Below are 13,823 nucleotides of genomic sequence, written 5' to 3' on the forward strand. Positions count from 1 at the left end.
GTGATGAGCGATGATCAAATATTTGCATACTCGTCAGTATCCGATAGATGGCAGTATAGTACATGCAAAAACAGTCTCCCTACATGCAATAAACACATTTGAAGTCATTTAAGTTGCTTTATTTCCCCTTCATGGATATATACACTGACAGAAACACACACGTGAGAGTAACACCAACTATCAGCTTTTCACTCTGCAATCTCACAGGGACAAATCGGCAGATCTAGAATACTTTGGACTAAAGCAGAAGGGACGATCAAAGAAAGACAATATAAAACACAGGTACAAAATAAAAGACGATTCTCCAACTGTAATGGGACGTTTCAAGGCTGAGCAGTTGCCATAGAGCTCTTGGCGCGAGGGAACCAGTGCCACAAAAGGGGAAATTAAAAGTAGACCATCCTTTGTCATTTCCCCAGAGCTTCCACTCAGCCTCGTTCGCTAATCGCTGGCTCGGGTTCCCACAAAACCAAAACACTTCAATGCAATTACAAAGAGCGGCGACCGAGACTTAAGATGCCTGGAATGATGGGTTAGTTCATGCAATTACACTTAAAATAGATGCATATATAATGTATATGTACACAATACAAACAACCTTCACAGATTTTGACTTGATACACAGGACATTTCATTAATGTTTGGAGAGGGTTTGTTTGATAAAATCGAGTTTTATCATTGCTAGTAGTGCAGCCCACGGGATCTTGCAATTATAGAAGCAACGCTTCAGTGCCATGGCAGTTTTTGGCCAACGTGATTATTTGTGTTAGTGTTAATGAACGGGCTTGGAGGGGTTGCCAGTCGGACACACTGAGGTCTACTGTGCTGTAAAATTGCTGAAGTATTCAATTCTGACTATGCCAAAGAATAATTAGGTCAATAACCAGGGAGGTTTTACAAATGCATAGTTGCTTTAAAAGTTCTAGAACAGAATGGCCACATCCTTCATCGTGGATGTGAGATTTAAAGAAGATGTGAAATGTTGAGACAGATAATATGGCTTGGGCGATGAGTGAGGTCTTTACTCCAGAGACTGCAGCATGAGCAGCTGCTTCAGGACCTTTGTCTGGCTGGTCTCTCGGATCTCTCCTGCCAGAAACATCTCGTCCACCACCGTGTAGACCTGAAGCACAACAGCAGCATTTAGTCAAAAAACAAAAAAAAAGTAATCCTAACCCTCCTAATGCCCGGTACACATTGAACGATTTTGGCCTGTCCCAGACGAAAGATGACCAATCGTGGCGATTCCTGTTGTACAGTGAAAAGACGACCGTTGTCCATTACCCTTCAAATTGCGCAAACTGAAATTGCGAATTGAAAATATGCCCAGTGGAAACGCGTCAATTTCGTAAAAACATTCATTTATCGCAAAAAAAAAATTTTTAAGCTCACGAGGTGGTTTTTCAGGAAATTCGGAAAATAAATATTTCGCAAAACTGCAATGGAAACAGTTTTTGCGCGTTTACAGTCACCTGACGTAGATGACGCGGTGTGTTTGGACAGAATACGAGACAGAGTTCTTTATTAAATTCATAAAGGACAAAAGAATAGGAATACTGGATTCTAAACCTCAAAGAAATGCCACAATCCAGACCTCGGAGCAGATATGAGTGAGAAACACCTCATACACTGTATAAGGGTCTTTCCTTGCCATTAATGCTTGGATAACACGCCTACGGCTCTTTCCATTAATAATAATAATAATAATAATGTCTAGTGCAGTGGCTGTGATATATATAAACCTACCAATGTCCGTTGGCATGATTTTTTGAATTACTTATCGGTAGAGGAAAAAAATGACGTTTTAAGGCCCTTGCACACTGAGTGCGAAATTCGCGTCCGAACTTTTCACACGTTAAAAAATAAATACAACCTCACGTTATGTCAATCACACTTGCACACTGCCTCCGAAACTTTCGTCCGTCAAAAAAAAAAAAAAATCGGATCGGGTTCGATTTTCTGCGTTTTTCGCATCCGTAACAAGCATTTGAATGGTGTTTTGACAGTTTCGGATTCAGTGTGCAAGGACCTTTAGGCGCATAACATCGGTTAATGGAAACGCTGTCATTTCGCCATAGTTTTTTTTTATTGATATATATAAAAAAAATTAAAAAAAAAATTCGCACATCTGTAATGGAAATGCGCCTATTGACATATACACATACCCAAAAGCCCTATTCGCACTTGGATTGGTATTATCTGGGGTCCTCCTGTGATTTAGAAATTACCCCCCCACATCTGAATTTCGTGTGGCGCATTCGCACGGGATAAGCGAAGACTGTGATTTTACTCGAATTTACTGACTTATCTCCCGGATATGATGCCAATAGGCTATTGCTTGGAAATGTCTTGTCGTTATTATAGGTCTAGCTGTATGATACATCATAAACAGAAGAATGTTCCGTACCGCTTGCTGCTAGCGATATGAAAATTATTATCAAAACACTCCAATGCAGCCTCCATTCTTTGCGAAAGATGGATAAAAAGGCACACAGGAAACAAAAACCTTGAAAAAATTATATACGACCCCGCCAAATCACAGAGATGCCGATTCGTACGGGACTAATATCATCACAGGACCTCGGTGTTCAGCGAAATATGGTAGGTCATTTGCGGGGGAATTTTTACTTTACAAATTACAGACATGGCCGATTCGCACGGGATTAAGATCACAGACAACCTGAAATGACTAGAGGTCACCAGGTAATACTAATCCAGTGCGAATAGGGCTTAAGACAAATTATTGGGAGTGACAGCTGAAATTTAGATGCATTTTATGCAAGTCATTTTAAATGTTATAAGATCTCATTGCTTTACATTACAAGCGAATCAGATTCAGAATTTCATCTCATCTCTGTTTGGACATATACATCAGCAACTGCTGCAAATTGCATATTCTTGTTCAGTTTGGGCCTATGAATAAAAATGAGGCTCCATATTCTCCTATATTATACCATATCAGCCATAAAATTGAGTCATATTGTTCCATTCCTGATATTTCTCACTATCATTTCATATGTCAAGCTTTACAAGGTTGAAAATCTCATGAGCGTGCCTTTAGTGTGGGTCAAACCGTTCATGCAGTAGGTGGAATTAAAAATACATCAGATAATTAGCTCTGCAGAAATCAAATGCAATTATCCAAGGAACTTTTTTTTAAATAATTACTTCTACCCATGTTGAATGGATGTGGATGTTCTTAATTGTATGACTCTTGTAATTATGCATCAAATAACTGTTGCCATGGATCTGCATTGCTGCTGAAACGGAGAGCTAATTACATATTTTTCTCACACTAGTTTTTTTCCCTGCTTGGGCTGTTTTTCTGCCAGTGAAGCTTCTCTAAATGGTCCTCTTAAAGAAACACTCAATGGATAGATGTAACCAAGCGTCTACCTTAACAATAAGGCCTCTGATTTGTTAAGGCAAGTCATGCTGCATCATGTCAGTCAAACGTTTTTGAAAGAAATTAATACTTTGATTCACCAAGGATGCATTCAATTCATCAAAAGTGACTAAGAGATTTATAATGTTACAAAATATTTCTATTTCAAATAATGCGGTTCTTTTGAACTTTTTATTCATCCAAAAATCGATGACGCTTTTCAGAAAAATAAGCAGCAGCACAACTGTTTTCAACATTGATAACAATATTAAATATTTCTTGAGTGGCAAATTAGCATATTAGAATGATTTCTGACGGATCATGTGACACTGAAGACTGGAGTAATGATGCTGAAAATTCAGCTTTGATCACAGGAATAAATTACATTTTAAAATATATATAAAATATAACATTTCTTTTAAATTGTAAAAAATTCCACATTATTTCTATTTTTGCTAAAATAAATGCAGCCTTGGTGAGAATTAGAGACTTTCAAAAACATAAAAAAAAGCAAACTTTTGAACAGTAGTGAATAAAAACATAACTATGTATTTAAGATGCATTGTTTACAATTTTTACTTCATTTCTAGCTGTATTAGTGTAGTATTGGAATATTAGTTTAACCCTTAACTTACCTTGTAGAAATTGAAGACCAGGTCTAATTCACACACATTGTGGAAATACTCATTCAAAACCTGTGGAGGAAGAGAAATACTGATCAGTTCCAATCCATTCATGGCAGAATCTACTCAAGATACAGCAAGCGCTTTCTGAGAAACGCTGTTGAAAGTCGATAGGACTGGGCAGCGCAACACACTTGCAGCCAATCAGCAGTAGGGGGCGTGTCCACTCATGATGGGGCAGGAGAGAGAGAGAGATTTGAAGAACGACTGTAGAAAGAGAGATGGCTGAGAGACATTACAAAAGAGGAAAGGTCAGAGGAATATCACTGGGAAAAGAAGAATTATGATCAGGCAAGAGCTTGTTAATATTAGAAAAGCTTTCCAGCGCTGGAGAGACTGAAGCGGGAAGGCCTGAAAACGGACGCACAGGTCGAGTTGTAGTTTTACATTAGTTTTGCGGTTTCACAGATCAAAGATATGCTGTTGTTGTAATGTTAGCTACTGTATAGTAACAGGACAGTTTTGAGTTCATTGTTTGTCTGGAGCTGCTGGTGACTAACAACCAACTCTTGCTTGTATATACTCTTGTGTACTTTGTGTTCATTTCTTGTTCCTCCTTGTCGTTCATTCGCCATCTTCGCTTTATTTTCAGCTATAATATAGAGACATCCACTCTTGCATTGCGTGTTTGTTTTTGGGGGCGGATCAATGAAGGGGGGGGTGTTTGATTTTATTTGTTTGGGTTGATTTCGCTTAACCACAGCAGTCTCTCGTTCACCTCAATAAGTAGCATCAAAACCCACGCTAGAGAAGCTGTTGACTGTTTTAGGTTGGTGACCCAGGCATTTGTTTGTTCTTAATCCAGTGTTATTCAGCAAAGTGGGCTGGTTTGGGCAGAAGTGATGTGGGGATATGTTGGGGGAGTTGTTTACAGTGAGGGTCAGAGGAAGTCCTAGAATTCCATGTCACAATGTTCTTGAACTCCTGGCCGCTGGTTTCCCTCACGGACACATTCCGTTTGTCTCTCAGACATGGAAAATTACACCCACAGAAGTGCTGCTCCAGTGCTCCTTTATTTACCTGGTGAGAGGTCTCGCTAAAGCTCATTTGTGTTTAGTCTAATGTGTTACATTAAAGTGTTACATTAAATTGTATTTAGATTGGAAATGTTTACGGTAGAGGACATTAACAATATACTGAATATCATTTTGTTGACTATATAAAATTACAAAATTATCTGGTTGCCAGATTGAGGACGCGCAGCAGGAACGAGCACAGCTGACAATTGAAAGCGAAGTTGATCAGCTAATCTATACATTTGCAATTTTTTATTGACAAAGCTTTTTATGTCTGCGATCTCTGACCAGATCTCTGACCATCAGTTCGTTTGCTTGCTTCCATGGCTGCAATACGCTTTGTTTTCCGCCAACTGGCAACTCGGGGTGTCGAAATGCTATTGGGTGAATTGGTAGTGGGCGAATCACACGGACCAAAACAAAAACAGACATTCCGACACGGAAAGCACATTTCAAAGTAGAATAACTGGCTGTAGCATTGTTTTTCAGAGAAACAAATATGTGAACTTAAGCATGTTTCCTAAATATCTGCAAACAGTTTAGTTTCATTCCCACTTATTTGTCACCAACTTGCAATTATGAGTGTTGAGATTTTTTTCTGATATAAATATCAACTGCAAAAACTACCAAACTCAAACCATGATGTGTGTCTGCACTAGCATGTTAAATGCTTTGAAATATTTGTAAAATAATACCACTTCTGTGTTTATGATGTATTTGGGCACATAGATAAAATTATTCTCATTTCCAATTGACCGTTCGCAAAGACCCGCCCCCTTTAGTTACTGTTGCTATGTCCGACAAGCCACACCACTCTCATGCCCCACCATGTTCTCACGCAGTGAAACATACATCGCGGAGCAGAGAGGACACTGACAACACGCTGACAGACAGGACAGACCAGGTTACTTTTGATATGAAAAAGTCTCAACTTTCAAATTTGGTCATTTTTTAGTGAAATTTAAACAATAAATACCGTTTTTTGGCTCTTTATATGTCTGACAGATCGCTGTAGAGCCTCAGTTAAAGCTGCTCGTGAACCGATCATCTCTTCCTTCTAGTTAATTTATAGCATCAAATAAACAAACGAACATAAGGAATGTTGCTTTAACCGCGGAAAGACGTCAGTACACAGCATTTTTCAAGTTCAAATCCTCCAACGTTAATCTACTAACTCTCCTGACTGCTTTGTCGGACAAAAATGGCAGATTCGGTGGATGGCGGATTATGATTGGTCAGATAGCCTGTCAATCAAACTCCCTGCGAAGGGTCAATTAGTAAAAAAAACTGTGTGGAAAACATGCTTGATAAGTTTTAACTAAATTTTTAATTCATTGTTCTGCTTGCATTAAACATTTCGAATCTGTTTGAGCACTGTGGCTGATTGGTCAAAATTATGGTTCTTCTAATTTAGGGGTAAATTACCATTAAAGCCATTTCAGAGCAAATACGTAAACATTTTTCTTCTTTTTTTAGCTATAACACCTTAACCTAAGTATTTATTTTAAAGGGTCATGAAGCACTAGTTTAAAGCACTAGAGTATATGAAATATGTTCATAAAAACATGAAACGTGCTTGCTCCGGTCCGTATATGAACTATATGATCCGCGTGGCGGGCGTTGTTAAACTCATCGCGGTGTTCCACTCAGAAACCGCTCTCTCATGCGCAATCCACATGTTCTTTGAATTCTCCACTGTAATGCGAAAAATAACCAATTTTCTCTTGTTGATAAAAGAGTGCTTTTTTCAGTGATGTGCAGCCTGTACATATCTGTTCACATCTCAAAAAAGATGTGCTTTGGAGTTTCATGACCCTAAAGACTAGAAGCTTGAGGAAGAACAAGCAGGCAATCACTCTTAAACATGAATGAAAAGTACATTTATCAAGCTGCACATTAAGGACCTTCATTAAAGTTAATCTCCTGACGTTTCAAACTTAGAAACCTAAACTTCCTGCAGATCTCATTTTGATTTAAGCTTCATAAAAGTGCATGTAAGAGAGATTTGTAATTATGAATTCTGTGCAGCATATGAGCATAATCAGTTTAATGCTCAGGAAATGTGCTGATTACACCATTTAGATGCTCAATTGAACGCGGAACACATAGATAATGATTTTACATTTCATTTAGTGGGAGGCGAAAAGGATCATTATATACAATAGAGGCCAAAAAAATGTATGCCCGAAGGGGATATTTGTCTTTAATGATCGTACAAGTTTGATTAAACCATCGAAATATGAAGAAAGATAGATAGATAGATAGATAGATAGATAGATAGATAGATAGATATATGAAGAGTTCAGATGTAAAAGCCTCTAAGTGCCATCTGAAATTTTCTTCTAGAATGATAATTTTTTATAAAGCTTGTATATTTAAGTTGAGTAATTTCACTTAAATGACAATTAATAGGTAATTTGCATTACCATTTAAGTGAAATTGCTGAACTTAAATATACGAGCTTGATAAAAATGATCATTCTAGAAGAAAATTTCAGATGGCACTTAGAGGCTTTTGCATCTGAACTCTTCATATATATATATATATTAATATATTTAATATTATTTATATAATAATATATAATATTAAAGAGATTTTTTTTTTTTTTTAAATAAGAGGGAAGAACAACCCACTAAACTTGGTTAAGGTGTTGTGACAAAATGGTGTTGTACAGCTACAGGTTTTATTTTACTATGCCAAAAAATGCATAGAAAACCAAAAAGCTCCCAGGAAAAGGCATACATTGACTACTACAACATAATTTTTTATTTAAGTAATATTTCATTGGTTCTCTCTTGTTGTTCATAATGTCTTTGTATGACAGCCTGGCCAAAAATGATGTCCGCACAATTTGGCATGTATCGTTGCGTTATCACAAATAAAACAATTGACTCCAGGCAAAACTACGCAATATGCTTACAAAATGTTTAACACATTTTTAATAATGTTTAAATTAAGAGTGAGGATGCCAATTTTCCTAGGCCCAACATCACTTTTGGCCACTACTATACACAGACATTAAAATGATCTTCAGTACAATTTACCTCAACAAAGTTGTGAATAGCTTCCAGGTAAGCCAGGTTATTGTCTGTCACATCCACACAGATGCAGAAGTACAGGCCGGCGTACCGCCTGTAAATGATCTTGAAGTTTCTGAACTGCGGAGGGAAACAATGTATTACAACGAAGGCCAACATATAAACCATTTTTGATGATTTGAACATTTCCTGGCTAAAATCACGTGTGATTTTTATACAGGTAATTTTAGAATTTTGATGCCCCTAAAAATGACAATCCCTTTGTGAGGAAGTTCCTTTCAAAAGTATTAAGGCAACTATATATAGAAATGTAGAAATCTAGTAAGCATGATATTATAAAGACATGTTATTTGCTCAATCAAATAATTAGCTTTTTATAAAATCCAAGAGACTCATTAAGAAATATTAACTAGAAAATATTTACCTTCTACCTGAGAAACATTTACTTAATTTATTTTTACCATAAATATAGTCTCAAAGTCATTCTGAAAACCCCAGGATCAGATCACAGTTCCTTCTGCAACATGATACTAATGATCTAACTGTGATGGGCAGTAGCCGAACTCATCTCTGAACCAAAGCTAGTGTAAAAATGTTAAAAGTAAGTGTTGTACCTCAACAAAGTTGGTGTGTTTGGCATCACGGACTGTCACTACGGCGTGAACCTCTTCAATCAGCTTCTGCTTCTCATCATCATCGAACTGCATGTACCACTTGGCCAGCCTGGTCTTCCCTGCTCGATTCTGGATGAGGATAAAGCGGATCTGAAGAAGAAGAAGCACAGGAGAAAAGTTTAGACCTAATTCTCACAAATCATCCAATATCATTCAATAAAGCTGAATGAGTCATGAATCTGATACATAATGCTTGTTAGTATGTTTATAGGTATAATGACCATGCATTTAAGAATTGTAATAACTTAAGATGCATGAGCCGCCATTATAAACGTATAATGGATTATATCATTTAAATGAGATAACATATAACGTTAGCATACTAGACAGGTTATACAGAGTTTGCATCTAAAAAATAGGCAGGAGCATTTCGCTTCATTCATTCGGCGTTATTTCTATTCTGACCCGGATTAGAGTAATGAAAGGTTGATTATTTTCGTCTCTTGGATATTATAGTCCATATATTATGTCTATATATTATGATTTATGACCTTGGTTGTGTTGTTATAATCGGTATATATACTAGCATGTTAGCCGAGAAGAACAGACACTCAAAAATTACTCAAAATAACGATTCGAACAAGCACAAAATAGGCATCTGCACTTACCATTGTGATCTGTATTTATCGTTCACCGTGGCCTTAGTAATTTTAATCAATGTTTAATTGATTTAATTACGAAATAAAGTAGCCTCAGCTTGGGTTATGTTCTGTAGCCGCCCGCTATCTTCACCGGACAGGATACGAGCAGAGGGCCGTTGGCGCTAGGAATGGTGGGTAATGTAGTTTTGTCAGTTGGCTGTAAACATACATCGATATCAAGAGAATGTGCTTTTTATACTACAATTACAATCGTACACCGGGGTTGAACTGTAGATGATAGCACATGACTTCTTAAAGGTACAATTCAAACCATTATAGATGTTTGATAGGACTTTTGCTTTGGGATTAGTTACTAAATAAAGCCCAGAGCGCGTGTGAATAATAATAGCGTGAAATAATGTTAATGACAGCTTTTATGAACATTAATCCAGTGGGGTTCAAACTTTACAGAAAACAGGAAAACCCAACATAAATAGCTCGACATTTTCTTTAAAAAAAGTGTGTAGGCTAGGCTATCTATTATTAATGTAGGCTAAACTACACACATTTTCACATTTGACATCAAACATTTCTGTTTTTCATTATTATTATTTTTAATGCTATATGTTTTTATGCATCTATTCATGCAGGACCCCCACAGGACTTTCCCATACCCTTGACCTTAGCCAAATATTCTAGAATATGTACTCATTATATATAGCCTACTCATTTTTGATAGAGATAATAAACTATAGAATAAGAATTGTTCATGTGAGATAAAAGAAAAGGTTCCAGAAGAACATTCAAGAAGAAATCGTTCATCTAGATCAGACCATATTGATAGATTTAGTAAGCATAGATAGATAGACAGACAGACAGACGGACAGACATCGATTCAAATATTTTTAGTGTAGTGCAGTAATATTCTGCATTTCTGTTTTCAAAAGAAATTACTTTTATAGAAATATTTGGCTTTTAACATTTACTTTTTTTGTGTGTGAGTCTTACATGAAAAACAATAGCATCTGGACAATGGCCCCATGCAGTGTGGGTTCAGTCTTAACTCATTACTCGTTTCTAGCCTTATTTTTGTGATACATCTTTAAAAATGGAGGATCATATTTCATGTTACATCACCACACTTGTGTTCTGTGCTTCAGCTTGTTAAGGATAGTAAGTTTGTCTACTACAGAACATTGTCCAGAAGACTTGGACGGGGTCTCTGCACATATTCAGAGGGGGGCTGGGGCTCTGATTGTTCAGAGATTGCACAACTGTGAGAGCAAGGAATGCGGCGGCCCTTGGGACTTCAAAATATTTCAGCTGCAGTCTAGAGGTGGGAGCAGAGACCTTTCGCAGTTTCTTCACTTCACCAAAAACAGTTTGTTGTGAAAGGCTGCTGTTTTTTTTTAAACTAATGAACTGTGTCATGATAAATATACCATTATGAATAACTCCAAAAAAAAAAAACAAAAAAAAAAGGATTTAGCTTCTGTTTCTGTCGTTTTAGAACCACATTTAATTTTGTATTTATTAACAACAGTTAATTTTTATTTAACTTTCTAAGTGACTCTCTCTAATTGGACTCACATAATCAATAATATGAATAATGATGGTGATAATAATGACTATTTACAGTGCACGTTATGTTTTTTTGTTATGCTTTTATTAGATTTAGTTGTCTTTTTAAAAATATTTCTATTTAGGTTTAATTATTTTCAGGTTTTAAGGTTTAGTTCAGTTTCAGTTTTTATTTATTTTATTTTATTTTTAATTGCAGTGTTTTAACTTAAACTTATTTCAGTAAGTTACGGAGCTAACATTTAATTTTTTTTGTTGGTATTTTCTATGTTGTTCATCTAATATTTATATATTTTTTATTTATTTCAGCATTATTTCAATTAACAAAAATGTTTTAAAAGTTGTATTTGTAGCTCAAATCGACAATAATAACCTTGGTGACAACTTGCTCGACTTTTATGAAAAATACCCTTGTCCTGGCAACATAGTTCAACCTTCATCAGGCCTACATATTCTTGTATACATATGTTCATTTATTTACTCTACATATATTACAAAAAACATAGTGGATTTTAAGTTTTAATCTTTTATTTAATTATTTATTTATTAAAAAAAACAAAAACAAAAACAACAACATATAACCAAACAAACTGCATATTAAGTTTTTTTCAGTATAAGTTTCTTTTAGTTTTATTTATTCAAAGTTTTATTTGAATATTGTTGAATATTTGGATTTGAATCAAAGTTTTATTTATTAATTTTTTTTTTTAAATATATATAAACCAACATATAACCAAACAAACCGCATATTTTGTATTTGTATTTGTATTCAAAGTTTTATATTTGCTGAAATTGAGCCCTTTTGACAACTCTCCCCGTACTCTTTTATATAGTCCTATATAGCGAGAAAACGTGTTACTAACTATAATATTATTTGTTTAAAAAGAAAAAAAGCAATAATAACACCATTCATAACTGCACTGGACAAGAGCACCCAGATTATGTGTGCTGCGCGTTATAATAGTGTGTGTGAGCGCGCGCGCGCCGTGTGCTCGGTAATTGTGTCCATGCGCGAGACTACAGAGGAGGGAGGAGAGACCGAGAACGGGAGAAGGGCCGCCATTATTGGGAAGCTGAAAAAACACATTAACACACACATTCACACACGCACCGTCACTGAATTTCGCCTTTATGCTGCGAGAAGTGCTTTTTCCCGCTGGAGACCTGCGCTGTTCTCCACAGACCGCGCGTTGACGACTGAAAGGTGTGATACACATGGACAACTCGAGATGTTTTGGACACAACAAAGGAAATTATAAGTGCTCAAAAACAACGTGGTGAACCCAAGGGAAGACACAACGATACAAAGCTGTTTTTTCCCCTCTCTCTAACTCTCTCGCCCTCTCCTTCAACGCCCCCATCCTTTCCAACAAGAAACAGTGATCTGATGTTTCAGTCTGGTTTTTCCTCGATGCTTTTTCTTGTCTTTTGTGCTGCATTTGGGAAGAGAAACGCAAATCAGATTGTTGAAAACTTTCAGAATCCGATCAGTCATTGAACGAAGAGATTGTGCTGCGATCGGACAGCCGAAGAAGGGAAACGCCGATGTTTATGGGACTACTGCTGGACTATTTTTATTGTTATTCCTCATCTTGATGAATTTCTGAGCCGGTTTCTGCCGCTGCAGATAAAGGAGTGAAAGAGAAGAGAGAGGGAGGCATGCTGTGGTATGTATGCGCCAGTCCTTTTCTTTTCCTTCATCTAGATTTCCTAATTCCAAGGGATCCTGTAAGCAAACTGGTTTGTGACTATAAAAACTCTATTCTGTTGCGCTGTTTTAATGTGTATAGGGGAAACTAGAGGGCTGTATAGATTTTTCTTTTGAACTAAAACTGTGATATTGTGTGATCGATCCGGAGTTTGTTACATCTTTTCCTTTGAACATGTTCTCATATCAGTGCTCAGAGCTGTCAAGACAGTATGTGTGGCGTATGTTTTACATCTTTTAAAATAATTTTTAGTACATTTAAGATCCACGTTATGATGGATCCGGGTTATGATAAAGCCAATAACATCATAATCGTTGCTGGGTTTTATGTAAATCCAGATGGAAATGGGTGAACGACTGTCTGAATGATGTTTGGCTTTCAGATCTGATACACAACAATATTCTGATTTCATGATAACAGAGTTTGGTCATATCCTGATTATGTAAGAAACATATAAACATTAAGCATGAATATATGGATTAAGCCAAAATTTCGTTTTTTTTTCGGTCAAAAAACACCTATCCAGAATATCCAACATACGTTTATAAATTATTTAATTCCTCAAATGCCCACAAAAATATAATTTCAGGTGATGTCAGATACAGACAGTTTAATCCTTTTTACAATTAAAACAGTCCGATTTATATTTTTCAACAATACATTTTGTTACGTTTTTTATTGTTAAGGAAGTATAATTAATGAGTAGAATGGAACGACTGGAATGTCCAGTGTTTTTATTAAAGAATGCACATGATTGCATTATACGAACCCATTTCAGAAAAATACTCAATTAAAATATGCACTTTTTTTTTGGACATAAGGCAGTATAGATGTTCTGTCATTATAACATTGTCTTTTTTGCAAGTGCTGGTTCTATATGATATTTTGTGAATGTGAAATATACAGTTTGATTAGGAATATTTGAGTTTGGTTGAATAAGCCTCTTGGTGATGCTCCAAAAACAGCTGGTATTGACCAGGCTGGGGAACTGGTAGAGGTCCGACCCTGTGACCTATTGCACGTAGTTCAGTATGACTAGGGTAGCTAAATGTATACGGTACTGAAGTTTACATAACAGTGTGAATCCGTTATATTCATTTATCTATATCTGCTGAAGTTACAGCAAATTGAGTGTGATATAACCCTGTCAGACCCC

At 36.3% G+C, this 13,823-nt stretch overlaps 2 protein-coding genes across 2 annotated transcripts in view; one reads left to right on the forward strand and one right to left on the reverse strand.

Annotated features, from left to right (window-relative positions):
• Window positions 1-103: 103 nt before the first annotated feature.
• ap2s1 (adaptor related protein complex 2 subunit sigma 1) lies at window positions 104-9,570 on the reverse strand. Its single transcript, XM_084127523.1, has 5 exons — window positions 9,405-9,570; window positions 8,737-8,886; window positions 8,129-8,242; window positions 4,021-4,080; window positions 104-1,123 (listed from the first exon to the last, which is right to left on the reverse strand). The coding sequence occupies exons 1-5, from the start codon at window positions 9,405-9,407 to the stop codon at window positions 1,022-1,024; spliced, it is 429 nt and encodes a 142-aa protein (XP_083983649.1). The 5' UTR covers window positions 9,408-9,570; the 3' UTR covers window positions 104-1,021.
• Window positions 9,571-11,979: 2,409 nt separating this feature from the next.
• The window catches only part of arhgap35a (Rho GTPase activating protein 35a), an 80,403-nt gene continuing 78,559 nt past the window's right edge, over window positions 11,980-13,823 (forward strand). Inside the window, exon 1 of the mRNA XM_084127524.1 lies at window positions 11,980-12,625. The gene's annotated coding sequence lies outside the window, so the exon portion shown is untranslated. The remainder of the gene's footprint in view (window positions 12,626-13,823) is intronic.

Source organism: Abramis brama (assembly GCF_963993115.1).
Source record: "Abramis brama genome assembly, chromosome: 10".
Taxonomy (NCBI): Eukaryota; Metazoa; Chordata; class Actinopteri; order Cypriniformes; family Leuciscidae; genus Abramis; species Abramis brama.

What these genes read in the sequence shown, in the direction of transcription:
- ap2s1 (XM_084127523.1), bottom strand. An exon ending in AACACACCAACTTTGTTGAG is followed by an intron (nt 8,243 to 8,736) that starts GTACAACACTTA and finishes TTCCCTCCGCAG; the next exon opens with TTCAGAAACTTCAAGATCAT. An exon ending in CTATTCACAACTTTGTTGAG is followed by an intron (nt 4,081 to 8,128) that starts GTAAATTGTACT and finishes CTTCCTCCACAG; the next exon opens with GTTTTGAATGAGTATTTCCA.